The sequence below is a fragment of the Anguilla rostrata genome, chromosome 16 (assembly GCF_018555375.3).
Source record: "Anguilla rostrata isolate EN2019 chromosome 16, ASM1855537v3, whole genome shotgun sequence".
In the NCBI taxonomy this organism is placed as follows: Eukaryota; Metazoa; Chordata; class Actinopteri; order Anguilliformes; family Anguillidae; genus Anguilla; species Anguilla rostrata.
In genome coordinates this window covers 11,421,710-11,441,384 of record NC_057948.1, presented here as the reverse complement: position 1 = coordinate 11,441,384, position 19,675 = coordinate 11,421,710, and the positions used below count along the sequence as shown (strand labels likewise).

Here is a 19,675-nt window from a genome sequence, read left to right as displayed (position 1 = left end):
AGTCGAAGATGGAACCCAGTACATTATAGCCCTGTTGCTTTTCCACTGCATTGCCTGTATCCAAACTGTTTGCACAGAACACCGCACTGAGTCCTATAACAGAGCTTTAGGTGCAGGGTACCACTCTGAGTGCTGCCACTAAAATGATGACTTCCTTCTCTGCATTCTTTAAGCCAAGCCTGGTTCCAGCTGAGACCTGGGCCAGATACGTGTTTGTTTTGGATTCAAATACTTTTCTGCGCTCTGTTGATCTTGCCTGGTGTAATTGAGTCTGCCAATATGACCAGAAGGCGGGGTTTGCACTTTTTGAGAGTATTTCAATACACCAGACAAGATGAGTAAAGCGTAGAAAAGTTATTGAATCCAAAACAAATACGTGTTTGACCCAGGTCTGTTCCAGCTCTACAGTGGGAAAGGGGTATAATGATCCAGCCTGGCTCAGCTGTACAGTGGAAAAGGAGCCAGCCTGGTTCAGCTCTACAGTGGGAAAGGGGTATAATGAGCCAGCCTGGTTCAGCTCTACAGTGGGAAAGGGGTATAATGAGCCAGCCTGGTTCAGCTCTACAGTGGGAAAGGAGTATAATGAGCCAGCCTGGTTCCAGCTCTACATTGGGAAAGGGGTATAATGAGCCAGCCTGGTTCAGCTCTACAGTGGGAAAGGGGTATAATGAGCCAGCCTGGTTCCAGCTCTACATTGGGAAAGGGGTATAATGAGCCAGCCTGGTTCAGCTCTACAGTGGGAAAGGGGTATAATGAGCCAGCCTGGTTCAGCTCTAGTGGTAAAGGGGTATAATGAGCCAGACTGGTTCAGCTCTACAGTGAGAAAGAGGTATAATGAGCCAGCCTGGCTCAGCTCTACAGTGGTAAAGGGGTATAATGAGCCAGCCTGTTCAGCTCTTACAGTGGGAATGGGTGATAATGAGCCGCCTGGCTCATGCTCTACAGTGGAAAGGGGTTAATGACCAGCCTGGCTCAGCTCTACAGTGGTAAGGGGTATAATGATCCAGCCTGGCTCAGCTGTACAGTGGAAAAGGAGCCAGCCTGGTTCAGCTCTACAGTGGGAAAGGGGTATAATGAGCCAGCCTGGTTCAGCTCTACAGTGGGAAAGGGGTATAATGAGCCAGCCTGGTTCAGCTTTACAGTGGGAAAGGGGTATAATGATCCAGCCTGGTTCAGCTCTACAGTTGGAAAGAGGTATAATGAGCCAGCCTGGCTCAGCTCTACAGTGGGAAAGAGATATAATGAGTCAGCCCAGTTACATAGTTAGATTTAGATAAGTTTCTGTTTCCTGCTTCTCTCTCAGTAGCCCCTTCTGTTTCTCGGTACAGAGGATGTTTCCATGGTGAGCCAGGAAGACAGTCGAGGAGGGCCGTCCTCAGCTGCTGCGACAGACGAAGGAGACGAAGAGGTGAGTCCTCGGTTAGAAATTCTGACGCAAACGTCGAAAGTGACAGGTCTAATGTTTTATACTGATAGTGAAATGGAGATTGGCCATTCTGAACTACACCCCACGGGCCTACAGTTCCCTCCTCCTCCAGTTGATGATGCAAGCTCTTCATTACTGCAGATTCACAGCAATCCCCACAGGGAAAATAACAAATGCCTCCCAATTAAGTGGCTCTCTTGGGGAAAATGGCACTGGAGAAATCTTGTGAAAGTTCATCCTGTGAGCGTGTCGGTGTCTGGGCTTTTTTTGGTATTTAAAAATAAGGTTTTAAAAATGCTTTTTCTCCTTTTCTCTCCAATTTGGGGTACCCGGTCGTACGCGCGTCGGTGCTCGTTGCCACGGCCGCCGCTATCGGTTAGGGGGAGATTTGCAGATTTGCGCGTGCTCTCGTCCACAGGAAGTGACCTCTGCTGCTTCTTATCACACGGCAGCTTATGAGCGGGTTAGAATATCTATGGTGAGGTTTTAGGTTCGTAGGAACGTTGAGAGAATCCGGGCAGGGCTGAAATTAAGCTGATGATAGCTGGCCGTGCTGGGCGGCGGATGTCCTGCCGGAGGAAGGGGAGGAGCCAGGGAGGCCTGTGTCATCTCCAGGCCGAGGGGGAAGCCGAGGCCGGGTCAGGTGGCTCGGCGCTCCTCCCGATTCCTGTGGCTTCGGCCGTCTCGCTGTGCGAGCCGAGCTCTCCTCCCGAACAGGATATCCTGTGCGCGACCGGGGGGGCCGTCGCCCGCGGCCCGTCTCCTTTTTAATGCCGAGAAACGGAGGGCGGGACTTCAGCGTCTTCGTCCTGGATTTGAGCCCGTGACCTTGCGGGAGCCGAGCCGGACCTTGGGCTCGGTTCGCTCGCGGCTGGCGCCGTGCTCCCGGACGCTCGGGTGTGATTTCCGGCCCGTGGCGATACGACGGCCCCGTTTTTTGTTTACGGGCCTCGCTTGTCCCCGCGGTGAACCGCCTCGTATCGCGTCCATCGAGTGCAGAGGGCAGGACTTCCTGTCGAATTCTGCCGCGCGCCTGTTTATCGGCGGACAGACGCAGATACCGCCGCGCGTTTGGCTTGGCCCGATCGTCCCCGCGGCGGCGGCTCTCAAAAGCCGCCGCGATCTTCGGTAGTCTCTCCCAGGTCCGGCGCAGCGTAGGCGCTTTGGGCGTTTTACTCTGTGGTAATCAGGGTAATAACTGAGGACTAAAGCAACAGATACTGTGAAATCAAAGGTTGTTTTATTATTAAGGACATATTTTTGACTTAGGGTGCATGGGTAAAAGAGGAGAGTGCTTCTGTGTGGTCGCGGTGCTCGTTTTGTGCACCGGCTGCAAGCCCTGAGTAAAAGCAGAGTAATGAATGTGTTAGAGTGCTGCCTGTAGCTACACGCCAGCTGAACGGAGAAGGAGAGTGCTCAGTTTAGAAGAAGACATAAAAAAGAAACACGTCCTCTGGTCCCTCGAAGCAGCAGCAGTAGTTTGTGAGGGCGGACAGTTCTGTCTCACTCAAATGCCCCCTTGTGGGTGCTTATGGTTTAACAGTTTATAGATGTGCTATTTTTAGTGTTGTGTTTAGTGTTGACTGGCCAGTGTGAAACTAGTCTCCCTCTCTCTTGGTCTCCCTCTCTGTTTGTCTATTTAAATGTGTCAGAATTGTGTGTGTGTGTGTGTGTGTGTGTGTGTGATCAATTGCTTGTGCTCTGCAGGTTTAGCCAACCAGTCAAGTTTAGAAAATTCTATGTGTGTATCTGGAATAAGTTTTTAAATGCTTTTATTTAATTACATTATCATAATAATTAATAATCATTTTTAAAGGCCTTGAGCAATTCCTTTTTTTTCAGTGTTCATTCAATGCGTTCATTCAACCACAAGATAAAGATACTTTTTAAAATTAATGAACAGGAAAATAATGAAACTTCATTTTGATTTATAGTATGCTGTTCTGTTTCTAAACAGGAGAGCTGTTCTGTGTGGATAATATTCACTTGAAAGTAACTTCATTGGCTGCCGAATACATGGCGACAGTGCTGATGTGTTACATACACAATAAACACGGTCCCAAAATGGCTGACAGGAATCGGCGGGAAAACAACTCTCAGGTTTAAAAAAAAGCATGTGTAACATCCTGGCTGGCTGACATCCAGTATCATAGCATTTGTTTTGCTTAGTTGTTTATGTAAGTATTTTATCGGTCCATTTCTCTTCACGTAAGCTCAGCATGTGCTTCTGATTGGTTTATTCCACCAGCTCAATGCCCTTCCATTGGCTCACGCTCTGCACCTGAGTTACGTGCGCCTGTAAGTGGCAAGCGTGAACCTTGGCATGAGGCGGCGGCTGGCTGTTTGAAGACCAGCGCACACGTCGGGAACGCCCTGTTACGTTTGAGCTCTGTGTAATAACGTGGGAAGAAAATGAAATTGTCGCTGGGACGGTGTTGTTTTGCGTCTGGTCTGCAGCTCTGACTCCTGAAGGGCGGGAAGCTGCGGTCTCCGACATCACTTCTGACCCTCTTTCTGACGCAACCTCACGGCAAGCTCCCTGCCCGCCGACGGCGTCCATTTTGGATTGCGGTTAAGGGCAGCGGGCTCGCTCCGTAAACACCAGCTGCTTGGCGCTGGGTGATTTCCTCGGAAAGCGGCGCTCTCGGTCAGGGCGCCAGCGCGCTCGGGTTCTTCCCCTCTCCCGTAACGAGCCGTGGCGGCTCGGCTTGTAATCCGGTTTTCCGGTTTCTTCCGCGCTCTGCGGGTTTGGAGGGTTCGGTGCCTTCGTCTGAGGCGGTGGGAACGGCCCTTCCCCTCTTCCCCATCCCCTTCTTTCGAGGGTTGGAAACGGTTTCCGTGGTTCCAGCTGTTTTCGTCGGTTGATGTTTTCTAGCAGATGTTGGGGGGGGGGGGGGGGGGGGGGGGGGCTGCTTTCCGCTCTGAAATCCCATTTCCATTGGTCCATATCAGCTGGCCTTGATTGCTGGACGAATGCGAGCAAACAGGATGACGTGCTTCATTGACGCCGTGTTGTACAGGTGCTGTGAGCAGTAGTGGTTTGGCCTGGTGCCAGTGTGTGGGATATACATTAAGGGGGCGGGGGGTTTCAGCTTGACCCTTAAGATGACACTCTGTGGCTAGGGACTTTACCGTCAACTGGTAAATGTTCACTGTTTCATGTAAACCACTACGGCTGCGTTATGGACCACCTACTGTGGATTGGGGACTTTAATCATCAGTTTCAGAAGCTAGGTATCAAAGTTACGTGCCTGTATACTTCCCACACCGCATTACACCTACACTGCTCATGCAGTACCTGCAGTACTTTTGAAGCTGATTGAAACATACTCCTTGAATTAACTGAATAAAAATATGGACTCAAGAATGTGGCAGTGTCCCGGTCTAGGATTGGTTGCTTTGTTGTCCTTACTGAGCTCTGATAGGCTGTGTGGAATGTTAAGAGCTAATTCAGTTTGCTCTGTCACTCACCGGTGTACTACTGAAGACCTGTCACTCACAGGGCTGTGCTGTCTGTCTGAGCCAACGGAGCTCGGCTCAAAGAGGAAGGGAGGAGAGTGAGGGAGAGAGAGAGAGGCTGGGGAGCAGTGATGGGATGGGCCAAAAGAGGCAGAAGGAAAGAGTGAAAGAGAAAAAGGGGGTGGGAATTAAGAGAGCGAGTGTGGGAGAGGGACTTGGAGGGAACTAGTTCTCTGCCCAGATGTGAAAGACTGAAAAAGAGCATCTAGTTTCCTGAACCGTGAGAAAGAGAGAGGGAGAAAAAGAGGGAGAGAGGACTTCATGCTGGAATCCTGCAGGCTTTGGTTTTTCTGAAGGAGAGATGTATGAAAGACACAAACGCAAGTACACGCTGAGCGCGAAGGAGCGCGGAGCCGTGGACGTGCTTCTGCTAAAGGTATGAGTGTGTGTGTGTGTGTGTGTGTGTGTGTGTGTGTGTGTGTGTGTGTGTGTGTGTGTGTGTGTGTGTGTGCATGTTTGCATTTGTGTATGTTGGGTCTGTTTGTGTATGTGTGTGGGGAGTGTGCTAGTGTGTGTGTTGTTGTGTGTGGTGTGTGTGTGTGTGTGTGTGTGTGTGTGTGTGTGTGTGTGTGTGAATATGTGTATATGTGTATGTGAGGGGGAGCAGGGTGTGCATGTATTTGTGTGTATGTTTGTGTCTGTGTGGCTGTGGTTGTGTAGGGGGAAGTGGTGTGTATGCAAATGTGTGTGTGTGTGTGTGTGTGTGTGTGTGTATGAGTACGTGAGAATATGTGTGTATGTGAGAATATATGTGTGTGCGTGTATGAATGCATGTGTATATGTGTGTATGTATGAGTGTGTGTGTGATTTTTCCACTCTCTTGTTAGTTTGTGTGGAGAGTGCAGATTATTCTGTGGGATCAGTCCCTCTCCAGACTCCTCCTTGCTGACAGGCTTGGTGTGTGCACACACTGCTGGACCCGGCTCAGAGCACTCTCTCCCTGCCAGCCACAAACTCTGCTTCTGTTTACCCCAGACTGCCTGGGGGGTGGGGGGGCTGTTGGCCACAGCAGGCCACTGGGAGGAGACGTTTCTAATTTGAGTGTAATTTGAATGTCATTTGCATTTTAATTTGAATATTGACTTCATTGGACGTGACATTTGCCCTGCGCTTTGGCCTGTGGTCTAAATTTGTCTGCTTGGCCAATGCCCTTCTCTTAAAATAGCTCTTGCATTTAAAATAGCTCTTGCATTTACAGTAGCATGCTTTTACCCTTTTATATGGATTGATTCTTCGTTTGAAGCAGTGGCTGGTATCAATTCAGTATTAATGCACAATCCAATCCAGACTCTGTGGCGTGTGTCATCAGTGTGGGTACATTGCAAAAATTGAAAAATGAGTCTCAACAAGTTTATTAGTCTTATATTTAGGCTTTAAATCACATTTATGTTACTTTTTTTTGCTAAATAAAACAAAAATGCTACCAATGAGGTGAGACACTTTGACTCATTTCAAGACTTTTTTTGGAGTGTACCCGAATGTTCCATTTCAGTATTCCATACAGGTTCAGAACCGGTAGTTGTTCAGGTCAGTGACGGGTTGTTTGTTTGATCTGACTGGAGAATGGGATGTGATTTTTTAATTCTTTCAGGGAGGGCAGCATTCCTCTGTGAACTTCCTGCCATTTCTCATGTTGTCATAGCGATGTGCTGATGGAATTCTGGGGAACTGGGCGGGGCCACGTGTGTATTTAGGAGTCTGGGCTGTATGTTATTCCTCTGTCCATAAATAGACCGGGAGAGCGCTTGATGAAATAGCTGCTTGATTAGAAGCGGACGATGACTTTGCAGTGCTCTGGTATGACAGGTCACAGTCTGTCCTCGTTCCCATGGTGACAAACGTGGGGGGTGTGGCTTTCGGGCATTTTTCCCTCCGGTTTCGGCCAGCTGCCCCGCCCTGCCATCGAACCGCGTTTGCTCAGCTCACGTGGACCGCGCGCTCGGGCAGGTCAGTCACTTGGACCGCGCGCTCGGGCAGGTCGGTCACTTGGACCGCTCGCTGCGGTCGCACGGGCTTCTCTCAGAACTGACCGTGACGTTCTCCTGCCAAAGCTTGTCTTTGGAAAGAAGTGGGCCCCGATTCTGGCGAGCGTTCGGTCAAGGAGCCCGCCTCTCTCTGAGCAGGTGCGCCGTTTCCTCCGGCCTGGACCCGCTGCCCTGTCGGCTGGGTCAGTCTGGGAGAACCGTTTCTTCTTCAAGCCTGAGAGACGACCGACCCCTCAGCCTCTCCCACTGTGTAAAGAGTAGCACCGGGAACCTGTATAACACAACCCTTCCTCTCTCATTTCAGTATTAAAGTGCTGACGCAAAAACCTGATTTTATGGTCCGTTCATATTATTGTCCGGGCAATTTTTCAGTTCTTAATTTACTTCCCGATATTCTGCGTGCGAAATTGAAACGTGCGGAATTGAAGTTTGCACACAAACTGTATCACTAGGGGAAGCTGGGTTTTTGGCCTGGCCAGTCAATCACCTCTCGACGGAGAGGTCACCTCTCTGTGTGTGCAACATCCTGCTTGTCTAGAACAAAATTCTATATTTAAATGACTGTAACTTATATAGCTGCTTCATTTCTTGCAGGGTCCTGAGTGCAGTTCAGTGCTGAGGGGATTTATCTGCTTTCCTCTCAGCAGTGTGTAGCACCCATCTCTCTACATATTATCAGCTGAGAGCAGTCTGAAACAGCACAGACCCCAGAGAAGTCTGAAACAGCACAAACCCCCGATCAGTCTGAAACAGCACAGACCCCAGAGAAGTCTGAAACAGCACAAACCCCCGATCAGTCTGAAACAGCACAAACCCCAGAGCGGTCTGAAACAGCACAGACCCCAGATCAGTCTGAAACAGCACTGACCCCAGATCAGTCTGAAACAGCACTGACCCCAGATCAGTCTGAAACAGCACTGACCCCAGATCAGACTGAAACAGCACAGACCCCAGAGCGGTCTGAAACAGCACTGGCCCCAGATCAGTCTGAAACAGCACAGACCCCAGAGAAGTCTGAAACAGCACAAACCCCCGATCAGTCTGAAACAGCACAAACCCCAGAGCGGTCTGAAACAGCACAGACCCCAGATCAGTCTGAAACAGCACTGGCCCCAGATCAGTCTGAAACAGCACAGACCCCAGAGAAGTCTGAAACAGCACAAACCCCCGATCAGTCTGAAACAGCACAAACCCCAGAGCGGTCTGAAACAGCACAGACCCCAGATCAGTCTGAAACAGCACTGACCCCAGATCAGTCTGAAACAGCACTGACCCCAGATCAGTCTGAAACAGCACTGACCCCAGATCAGACTGAAACAGCACAGACCCCAGAGCGGTCTGAAACAGCACTGACCCCAGATCAGCCTGAAACAGCACAGACCCCAGAGCAGTCTGAAACAGCACTGGCCCCAGATCAGTCTGAAACAGCACTGACCCCAGATCAGTCTGAAACAGCACTGACCCCAGATCAGTCTGAAACAGCACTGACCCCAGAGCAGTCTGAAACAGCACTGACCCCAGATCAGTCTGAAACAGCACAGACCCCAGATCAGTCTGAAACAGCACAGACCCCCGATCAGTCTAACTGCACTTACCCCGGATCAGTCTAACGGGACTGACTCTAGATCAGTTTAACAGCACTGACCCCAGATCAGACTGTGATCATTTCTAGTGTATTGGAAATCTGTAGCAGTGTGGATTGAATACTGCATGTCTGACACTGAATGGCTGGTCCCTCCGCTCAGCTCTTAAAAGGCCACATGGACCAGGTTTAGTGAAATGGGCTGGTTCTGTTTCAGGCAGTTCAGAAATGCACTGAAGCCGGAGGAAGCTTTATTGGGCTGCTGCTGGTATGCGTAGCAGTGGTTAGTGGCGAAGCAGTTTCATTTTAATGCCACAGGCAGTCATTTCTAATGCGTGTGGTTGGGTTTAATCAGCAGTTGGACACGGGTTAGTGTTTGTGGGCAGTCACTGTGATTGGCTTTAACTGAGGGGATGTACAAAGAACGCGCACTCACACACACACACACACACTCTCTCTCATGCACACACACTCACACACACACACACACACTCTCTCTCACGCACACACACTCACACACTCTCTCTCACGCACACACAATCACACACTCTCTCTCACGCACACACACTCACACACACACACACACACACACTCTCTCTCACGCACACACACTCTCTTTCTCTCTCTCTCACACACACATACATACACACTGCCTCTCTCTCTGGCACACACACACACACACACACACACACACTCAGTCACAGAGACTGACAAGACAGCATACACCTAGAATCAGAAAGGAGTATGCCCACACACAAATGTACGCACACGTATAAACACCAACTTGCACAAAGCATTCAGAAGCACTCTGTCATTGTTTGTGGTGCCATTGTCATTGCTGATATTGTACAATACTTGTGTGTTCTGAGCAGGGCTGTGGTGTGTTTGTGTGTGCTTAACATCCGAGAGGCATTTTCACACATTGTTCGGCTCATATTTCCCAGTGTGGCTCACACGGTCAGGTCAGATTAATGTGAAGCTGCTTGGGTTCTGCTGTCATCGCATCTGTCAGTGAAATATGGTTCCTACGGTGGCGATGAGATGCATTTATCCTCCTCTCTCTCTCTCTCTCTGTCTCTCCCCCTTTCTCTCCGTCTCTCTCCCCCCCATCTCTCTCTCTCTCCCTCTCTCTCCCTCTCTTTCAGATCCACAGAGAGGGCGACTCTCTCCGCCCCTCCCCTCTGTGCGCAGACGCGGCTCAGGCGGAGAAGCGGAGCTCAGAGCAGCCAGGTGAGGGCGGGGGGCCGACTCAGAGAGATCTGCGTGTGAAAGTGTCACCTGTGAAGCCTCGCCGTCGCTATCTCTCGTCCGATGTCACGTCCTGCGCGGCCTGTTTCCTCACCCGCCGCCACGTGTCCATTGCGCGTCCGTTCGGCGTTTTCACGTCTGTTTGTGTGTGAGTGGCGCGCTCCCCTGGGCGCGAGTTTCTGGGGGTTAGTTCAGGTGACCTGCTGACCCCGCCCCCTTCTCTCCATCCCAGAATCCTCGCCGCGCCCGGCCCCTCGGAGCACAGGAAGCAGCGCGTCGCTCACCCAGCGCGACTCGGGCAGCGACGGCGACGGCTGCTTCGCCGCTGACGCAGGGGTGTACAGCGCATTGCCAAAGGTGAGGTCACGCTATTTGGGGGGCGGGGGGCGGGGGGTGGGGGCGGGTCGGGGTCGATGGCCTAACTGCGGAGAAGTCCTGGTAACGTTTCCCGGACGTCCCAATCTCATCTCGGATCGGCCGCGTCCCTCCGTTTCGCGTTTTTTAAAACGCGGTCACGGTAGAAGAATTGTCTGCACGTCCGACAACTGCTCAGGTGCAACCGAAGATAGAACCATGCAGTGTAATAAAAGGCTGAGGGCACACTGAGAGTATTGCAAAAAAAAAAGTGTCTTTTTAATGGCAGGCTTTCGGTCAAAGACCTTCGTCAGGGCATCAAAATACCGGTAACGTGGTCACAGAATCCGGAAAAGAAACATTCATCTCCTGGTTGCTAACGAACACAACGATGCTTTTGCGTGGCTGCTCTGGGCACCAAAACAAACCGAACTCCATATCCCAGCACCAGCGACGCGCCCTTCCCCTTCCCTTTCGGCGACGAGGCGGGTTCGCGAACGAGTCGCTGGCGATCGATGCCAGAGCGCCCTCCGCTGGCGTCGTGTGACCTGGAGCCTCTGCGTGCGGGGTAAAGGGACTCCAGCGTCCGAGCAGTTCGGTTTTTCTCAGCGAGGCAGAGTTTGTTTTTGTGGAGGAGGAATGTGCGCTGCGTAGCGTAGCGTCAGTGTTTTTCCGCGCCTCGTGGGCTCGGCGCTGAGTCACCGGTTCTGGAACTTTCTCCCGGGGCCCCGCCCCTCGTAAAAAAAAAAAGCCCGAGCTCCCGGGTCGTTAAGCAGCGGCATTCGGGGCTGGCGCGCGTCCCCGCCGCCCCCCCCCCCCCCCAAAAAAAACCCCGCCAGCCGGCTTTAACGAGCACGCGGGGGCCCCTGCGCCCGTTCCCCCGGCACGCCGCTCTCCGGTTACGCAGCGGGAGGGGGAGGGGGGGGGCGGGGACGGCGGGTTTGGCCCGGCTCACGTGGTTAGCGCTCCCGCCGCGGCGAGCGGCTCGCGGGGAACGCTCCGTCCCCATCCCCCGGCGAGGCCCCCGAACTTACACTTTTACTTCACCGTTCCAGCTTTTTTTTCCCACAAAGTTGGAACGCCCGGCAGAAACTGGAGGCCCCGCTCTCCTCGGCCGGCTCTGGAAGCGCCGTTGCCAGATTGGGTGGATTCCCGCCCAGTTGGGCTACTTCTTAATGTTATTGTGCATGGGGGGAAAAGTGACTTTGGGCGGGTTCTCTGTTTTCAAATCTGGCACCGCTGCCTGGGAAGCGCACGCCAGTGCGCGTCTTCGTGCGAAACGCAGCGCTGTCGAACGGTCGCTTCTCTTCCCCCTGCGACCCTGCAGCCGGGCTGCTCAGGTACCGCGCGGGTCACGCAGCTGACCGGAGGACCGCGGTGATGACCGGTGACCGTAAGACCGAGCGGTGATCAGGGGGCGGGCCTCTCTCCCTCAGGCTGCTGTGGTGTTTTGCTGAAATAGATTAAAGTCAGCGTGAGCTCACCCACGGTGTTTAAGATATGTGTTGACACACTTGCAGATCGCATGAAGACAAAGTTCCTTCCTCTCGTGGTGTAGATTGACATCCCTTTTTCTATTTACTTTACATTTGAACATTTAACAGACACTTATACAGCTTAGATGTTATCTAAAATCCACTTATACCGCTAGATATATTTTCTGAAGAATTCAAAGTTAAATTGAGGTTTAAGTGCATTACTCAGGGGAACAGTATCTCACCTGGGAATCGAACCTATGACGTGTACCACACCGCAGACCTATTTCGGCTGACTGCCTCGCTGTCTCTCTCTCTCTCTGTTTGTAGGTGGAGGTAGAGTTGGTGTCCGGGGACAGTGTGAGCGAAGTGTCAGTTTCCTGCTCGTCCAATGATGACGCTGCAAGCCTGGGGCCTCCTGGCTCCGCCCCTGACTGCAGCGTGGGGGGGAGGAGGAGCTGGAGTTCGGAGGAGGTGCAACGGGCAGGGGCAGCAGGGGCGGGGGAGGAGGAGGAGGAGAAGGACCGCTTGACGGAGGTGCCCGCTGGCTCCGCCCTCCTGCTCTGCCCCGCCCGCTCCCCCTCCCCTTTCCGCCGACACAGCTGGGGGCCCGGGAGGAGCCCTGAGGGAGAGGCAGAGATCAGTCAGCGCAGGTGGGTCTAAACCCCACCCATACCCCACCCAAACCACACCCTCACCATACCCATACCATTCTCAAACCCCACCCCGCACTGCATCCCCACCATACCCAAACCCAAACCACACCCTCACCATACCCATACCATTCTCAAACCCCACCCCGCACTGCATCCCCACCATACCCAAACCCACCACACCCTCACCATACCCATACCATACTCAAACCCCACCCCACACTGCATCCCCACCATACCCCACCCAAACCACACCCTCACCACACCCATACCATACTCAAACCCCACCCCGCACTGCATCCCCACCATACCCCACCCAAACCACACCCTCACCACACCCATACCATACTCAAACCCCACCCCTCACTGCATTCCCACCATACCCAAACCCAAACCACACCCTCACCATACCCATACCATACTCAAACTCCACCCCTCACTGCATCCCCACCATACCCAAACCACACCCTCACGCATCCCATACCATACCAAACCCACCCCCACTGCATCCCACCATACCCACCCAAACCACACCCTCACCCACACCCATACCATACTCAACCCCACCACAGTGCATCTCCATACCCACCAATACACCTCACCACACCCATACCATACTCAAACCCCACCCCTCACTGCATCCCCACCATACCCAAACCACACCTAGATCTCACACATATCACAACTCACAAAACAACTCATGGAAACCCTCTACACCCTTGTTACTCATATCAACCCTCCTTTTACCTGAGATTCAGGTGTAAAGGCAGTCTGGCCAGTAAGTAGCGCACATTATTGAGTTAATTACCTGGGAGACAAGGAAACCAGGGATTAGCGGATTTGAGTATCATTTGAGTATATATTTGGATTTGAGGGCCAGATTTGAGTACTTCCCTACCCTCTCTACTCACCTGTCTGGATATAAATTGGCTGTGTTGGAGGGAAGTGTTTTAGAGGTTTCAAGGATGAGGATTAGGAAACACAGTTTTTTTGGTAGTCCAGCATGTTGGAAAGGAGTCATTTAGGGAAGGGTCTCCTTGGTCCAATTTCTTGATGGAGTGAGAATTTTCTGGAAAAGGGTACAGGTCTGAACTCCTGCAGCACTCTATGCGTACCAGTTCACTGATTTTCAAGCCTATTTCTACAACATTGTTTCCTGTCTTAGCTCCCATGTCATCTACAGTGACCATCATGTCATGACCATTCTGCCGAATTAGAAATCATGCGTGCAGTACAGAACAGTTTCTTTCCGACTGCAGCTGGCCTCATAAACAAGGCCTGGGACCCCCACTGACACTGACTGTTATCCCGACCCCCACGGACACCAAACAGACATATCGCACTTGTACTTATTCTTATAACACTTTTCCCCTTGCACTATGTTTATCCTTGCACTATGTTTACTGTTTATTGTTTGCACTATGTTTATTTTATGTTTATTGTTATGCATCATCAGACCAAAGCAAATTCCTTGTATGTGAAAACCTACTTGGCAATAAACCTGATTCTGATTCTGATTCTGATTCTGATTCTGATTCTAATTCTGATTTTGATTCTGATTCTGATATGTAATTCCCCTTCAAATTAGCCAACGGGCATTTTGGTAAATGTCTGATATAAATCAGTTATCTTCTGATTACCCTTGGACTTGTTAATTCATGTGTTAATGCTCTTGTGTGTTAATTCATATGTTGTTATAGTACATTGAGATCCCTCTCACCTCGTCTAATCATTTTTTCCTTCTTCATTTTCAGATTATCTGGGAGTCTGGCAAAAGGAATGCTAACATTTCAGAGGAGAAGGTATTATTTCTAAATTCTGCCCTTTAGAAATGATATATTTTTATACTGTCACTGACTGGGCATGCATTTATTCATGGGCTTTAGTTCTGAGTGGGCACTTTGCTGATCCACAGATTCTAATGTCATCCGGATTGGGCTAGTACAGGGCTCATCAATTATTAGCCTGCCCTATCCACTCAGTATACTTATTTGTGCATGTGTTTATCTCCTGCTAAAAACTGACACACATGAACAGACAGATTCTTAGACCCTGTGCAGTCACGTTTTTTTTTCATTTGAAGTGTTCATTATGACACGAGATAGAGATACTTGATTATTTTAAATTGACAAGAAAATAAATAAATGCCATTTCATTTCAAAACAGGAAAGCTGGAGGTTTGACATGGATATTCACCTCAGGTTCTGACTGGCAACCCGTAAAATGTAAAAAAACGTAAACTGTAAATGCCATGTAAATTATATAATAAACATGGTCTTCAAATGACCGATACTATATCGCGCTACTGTGGGCAGTACAGGAACTTTGTTTTTGTACGCCATTTTAAAGTAAGTAAAGTGACTGTCTCAGTACCGAGTGTTATGAATACCCTGCTTATCGATGATCAGTTCAGTTAACACGAAACACAAAAAATTATCTCTTGGGATTAACCCACCTGTAAAAGAGATAGGTGGTAGAGAAAACTACGTGAATACATGACATTGTCAAGCACTGTGTGGTTGAGTGTGTGTGGGTGCTCCCTCCCCCCTCTCTCACTCTCTTTCTCTCAGCTGAAGTTTAGCTCTGACAGTCTGACACTTGTCACAGTTTGCTTCTGTAGTGCATGCATGTGTGTTGAGAAACAGAGAGAAAGAGAGAGAGAGATAAAGAAAGAGCAAGAGAGAAAAAGGGAAATAGAGAAAGACAGAGAGAGCGTCTGTGTGCCACAGTGTCAGTCCTCTGTAAATGTATATCATGAGAGTCTTTCACTGGCACCTGCAGTAAAAATGACCAATATTGTCATCTACGTGACCGAGCCTGATTCCAGGTGAGCTGGACTGTCTTTCACAAGGCATTTAATATCTTTGACTGACGCTCTTTACTGCTATTTGGATTTAGAAAAAAATGCTTTTATTAGTCCTGTGTGAAATATGACTAATATAATGTACGTCGCTCTGGATAAGAGCGTCTGCTAAATGCCTATAATGTAATGTAATGTAATGTAATAATGCTGGCACATTTCCAGTGGTTGTTACAGTACAGTGTATTGCTGTTTTCAGTTTACGCTTTACGGCCTCTTTGCAACCAACACAGGGATGCACCGTGTTCACTGAATGCTTGTGATTCGTCATGAATGCGGTTTGTTCGTGACGATTGTGTTTGTTCAGTGACGATTGTGTTTTGCGGTGACGATGTGTTTTCGTGAACGATGTTTTGTTCAGTGAATGATTGTGTTTTGTTCGGTGAACGATTGTGTTTTGTTCAGTGAACGATTGTGTTTTGTTCAGTGAACGATTGTGTTTTGTTCAGTGAATGATTGTGTTTTGTTCAGTGAACGATTGTGTTTTGTTCTGTGAATGATTGTGTTTTGTTCAGCGAATGTTTGGATGTCAGTCAGTGAGTAGTTGTGTTTTGGTCAATGACAGGTTCCGGCAAGTTTAGGATTTAGTCATTTAAAAAGAAATGCAATTGTCCTTTACATTTTCAGCGTATTGAATGCCTGAAAATGTATTTTGGTGAGGTTATAGAACTGAAAATGAATTGCAAAACAGTCCCAGGATGTGGTTGGTTTAAACTTCACACGGTCCACTGGCAGATAGCGGCCCGTGACTGGGACGGCCTCGCCGTGTGTCTCAATCCGGCGGTCGTCTGAGCCGCTCGGCTCGTTGACACATTTCCTCTGGTCTCTGTTCCGTCTTTAGACGCGAGATAAGATCTCACCTCACCAGCTGAGTGTCTTTTAACACCCCGAGTCCTGCGTTCTATGTAATGGCAGCCCGGATCTGTAGTCCTGTGGTTGCAGGTTACGTCATGTGATCCGTACGCTTTGCGGGGTTTCCCACAGCTTTGCGGGCTCTGTGATGTTCCTGGTTTGTGAACAGAGGGGAACCGTTAGCGTGTTGCGGGAGACCCGCCGCGGCGACCTGTCGTCAGATGTGGCTGTGCCCGCCCCCGATTCTAGACTTCAGCATCGCCCCAACCGTCCGCCTCCCTCTGTGTGTTCGGCTGCAGTTACAGCCTGGAGGGCCTGTCCACGGACGGCGACGGTACGAGGGACCGCCTCAGACGGCGGGCGACGGCCCCGTGCCGCGGCCTGGCGCCCCGCCCCCGGAGCGCGGAGAGGGGGTCCGCGGCCTCGCTGACGGAGGACGACCTGGGAACGGACCTGGGGGAGGACCTGGGGCAGCGTAGCAACAGCCTGGGCCGACAGGTAACCAACCAGCTGCCATCCCCAGTCACTTTAATCGGCTGCTCCCCATTTACGGTAACCTGCATCGACCAATCACCATCTACTATCACTAGAATCAGGTAATGGCCGTTCATGATCAGCTGAATCACCCAGCCGCGACTCCAAGATCCCGTTTGATTTGATTTGGCCGATCGTTCTTCACAGTCGCTTGACTGTGTGGCTCCCTTTTTGCCACCTATGGGCCAGAGGTAGTAATTGCAGCTGGGGGAGACAACCTTTGTTGTTTTAAAAAATGTCAATCAAATCGAAAGTGCATTTGTTCCTCTGGGTTACAGATATCGGCAGTGTTCCGCCCTAAAAAGCGTATCCATGGCTCCATGACCCTGCCCCTCTCCAAGTCAGTGTCCCTGTCGGCCATCAACCAGAGGGAGCAGGACGGTGAGTTATTGGGGGAGTTAATGGCTGGAAGGTGAGTTGTTAGCTATCAGCTACTGGTGAGAACCAGCACCTCCAGCTGCTCTGATCGCTGCGTTTCCTCTTCCCTTCCAGGAATGAGGTCTTCCTCCAGCGTCTCCAGCTCTTCGGCTCAACGGTGAGTCTTCTCATGTTGATTTACTTCACCGGCAGCCTTACATTCTTTATTTCCTTGTTAGGCATTCATTCTCAGAGGAGCTTTCAGTTTCAGGTTTAGGTTTTCTTGCCCCAAGGTCTCAGACCCGCAAACCCTCAGTCCGTCTGTCCAGATCCTTACGCCCCTCAGTGAATTTCTGTGGGTGTGTCTGTCTGTAGCCCCGACCCCCTTTCCCCTTACTGTGGCAGATATGCCCTGTGAGTGTACAAGTGGTGGAACTAACTTGTAACCGAAAGTGCAGGTTCGATTCGGTAGGACACTGCGTTGTACCTGAGCAGTACTTAACAAATTGCTTCAGTATATATCCAGCTGTATAATGGATACAATGTAAAATGCTATGTAAAGTTGTAAAGTGCTGCGTAGCTGAAGATAAGAGCGTCTGCTAATGCTGTTAACGTGTACCTGCTCTCATGACATCTCAAAGGGCGTGGCCTGAGGGCTGGGTGAGAGGGAGAGCGCCTTTAAGGTGGGCGCACCTTCAGCTACATCAGGAGCAAGATGTACAAGAAGACCAAGGTGAGCTTGCCCCAAAAAAAACCCTCCTGCACTGGCCCAACTGTGGGGAACTCAAAAGTCACACTCTTGAAGGGTCAGTAACAAGCCTCGAGATTTGGCCAAAATTGGGGAACTCCAATGAACAGCTGTTCTCTGAATTCATACAAGCCTCAGATTTTGGCCTACCAAGATTGGGGGGGAACCAGAAACGCTGTTCTGATAGTCATGATCAGCCTCCAGGATTGACAAAACTTATGGTTAACTCCATATTAAAGACTGTTCTAGCATCAGTGACCAGCTTCCAGGACTGACCAAACCAGAGGTGAACTCCATAATGAACACTGTTCTAGTCAGTGACCAGCTGCCAGTTTTGTCCAAACCAGTGTAACTGCACCAGAGCACTGGTTGTAGAACAGGGGCTTGGAAATTTTCACAAATTGCTTTTGTGAGAAGAGGCCCAGTTCAGCACAAAAAACTAGAAGGTGCTCACTCAAAACCCTGTAACCAGCACGTGTGCCAGTGCAGTCTGTCCTTCTGAACTTACAGTGGATTCTGCACTGATGGGACCGGTCCTTAGTTCTAATTGACCTGTGGCCTAATTGAGCCTGTGACAGGTTGTTTAAAAAAGAAACCCTGTAATCTGGATTGACATCAGAGCAGTTACAGGGCTCAGTGGTTTCTGTAGTGTGACTTCTGAAGGCTCTGCTGTGGATATTGCGTTGGTGTGGAGATGTCGATGATAGAGGAGCTCTCAGATCCTGCAGTTAGATGAAGGCTTTATCGCATCACTCTTGGGGTGAGGGGGGGGGGGGGGGGTGAAGCAGGAAGTTTGGGGTGAGCCGTGGTTTCTCCCTCTTCGGGGAATCTAGACGCGGTTTTTGCAGAAACTGCTTCGTTTTATCAACACCAGCATTCAGGAAACCAGTTTGGTTTCCTGGCCACCACGAACCATGAGATTGCGATGCTTTACTGTAGGCAGTAGGCATTCAGGGTGTCGTCTGAAACAAAATGGCAACTGCTCTTTCCTATTTTCTTTGTAGACATTATGGCTTTTAAATTCACATAAAAATCCTGTAAGACTGATAGTGATTCAGAGTTCATTATGTCACATTTATCAATATTAACACCATACTTGATTTAGTCGCAAACTAAAAGAACCTGCACTGTTTTTGTTTCTTTGTTTCTTTGTTAAATACAATTCTGTTCGCTCTTTGTCTCTCTTTTTCAGTTTTCTCTTCAAGATTTTTTTGTGTCATGGTTAGAATCCCTCCCCCTTCTCCTAGATATAGCATTTGGCTTCCGGTTTGTGTGTAAAAGTGCAGCCATTTTGGCTTGATGGTGCTTTTAATGTACTCATGTTGGGTTATTTTTCTGGAAACTGTCACATGTGGTACTGGCCCCCCGCACACAATGGTGAGAGGAGTTTGTCTGAAGTTTGACATTTAATCTGGACGAGAGGTGCGCGGAGGTGGATGTTGTGTCTGCTTTGTGTTAATATCACACATTCACTCTATTTTCAGCATGCTGTGCTTTTCCTTTGACTCACTGTCAGCAGCTGCTAAGTGCTTTGCCAGAGCACGGGCTGTCAGTCAGTATGGTGTCATATCTTCATGGAAATATGCCAGTTGTGCATGCAGTCATAATAAAAGGAAGAAAGATAGAAAGATAATGGTGATGGAGGTTGGAGACAGAGAAATAATGAAAACTACTGCGGGTTGATAATATCAGTAAATGCTGCCGTTTGTGCACTAAAACAACACTGCGAAGAGCTGTTTAAGCAGACGTCTGGTCGGGAGATAATCGTGTGGATTGCAGCTTTTCCGCATGACTGTCGGGTGTAGATTTTAAATGGGAAAAGCTGTATTTAACATTTCCTTTGAGCTGGGGCGGGGTTGGTGTCAGAATCCTGCTGGAAATCACTCCTGCTCAAACAGTCACGCTGATGACTGCCCTGCGCAGTGTGCTTCGAGCATTCTGCATTTCTACAGCTTTTCAAATATATGCTGCGTGGTACTCTACCCATTTCCCTATGAAAACACGACCTTTAAAACCTTGTCCTTCATCTATTTTTTAAATCTGAATTTCATACAGGTCACTTATTTCCTTTTCTGTTCTTCA

At 49.8% G+C, this 19,675-nt stretch overlaps 1 protein-coding gene across 1 annotated transcript in view; it reads left to right on the top strand.

Annotated features, from left to right (window-relative positions):
- The window catches only part of LOC135242625 (A-kinase anchor protein 13-like), a 76,363-nt gene that overhangs the window by 39,527 nt on the left and 17,161 nt on the right, over positions 1 to 19,675 (top strand). The window contains exons 9-17 of the mRNA XM_064313775.1: positions 1,329 to 1,408; positions 9,658 to 9,742; positions 9,993 to 10,117; positions 11,920 to 12,242; positions 13,997 to 14,044; positions 16,254 to 16,452; positions 16,767 to 16,869; positions 16,981 to 17,023; positions 17,545 to 17,578. Of these exons, the coding sequence (XP_064169845.1) occupies positions 1,329 to 1,408; positions 9,658 to 9,742; positions 9,993 to 10,117; positions 11,920 to 12,242; positions 13,997 to 14,044; positions 16,254 to 16,452; positions 16,767 to 16,869; positions 16,981 to 17,023; positions 17,545 to 17,578 (1,040 nt within the window). The remainder of the gene's footprint in view (positions 1 to 1,328; positions 1,409 to 9,657; positions 9,743 to 9,992; positions 10,118 to 11,919; positions 12,243 to 13,996; positions 14,045 to 16,253; positions 16,453 to 16,766; positions 16,870 to 16,980; positions 17,024 to 17,544; positions 17,579 to 19,675) is intronic.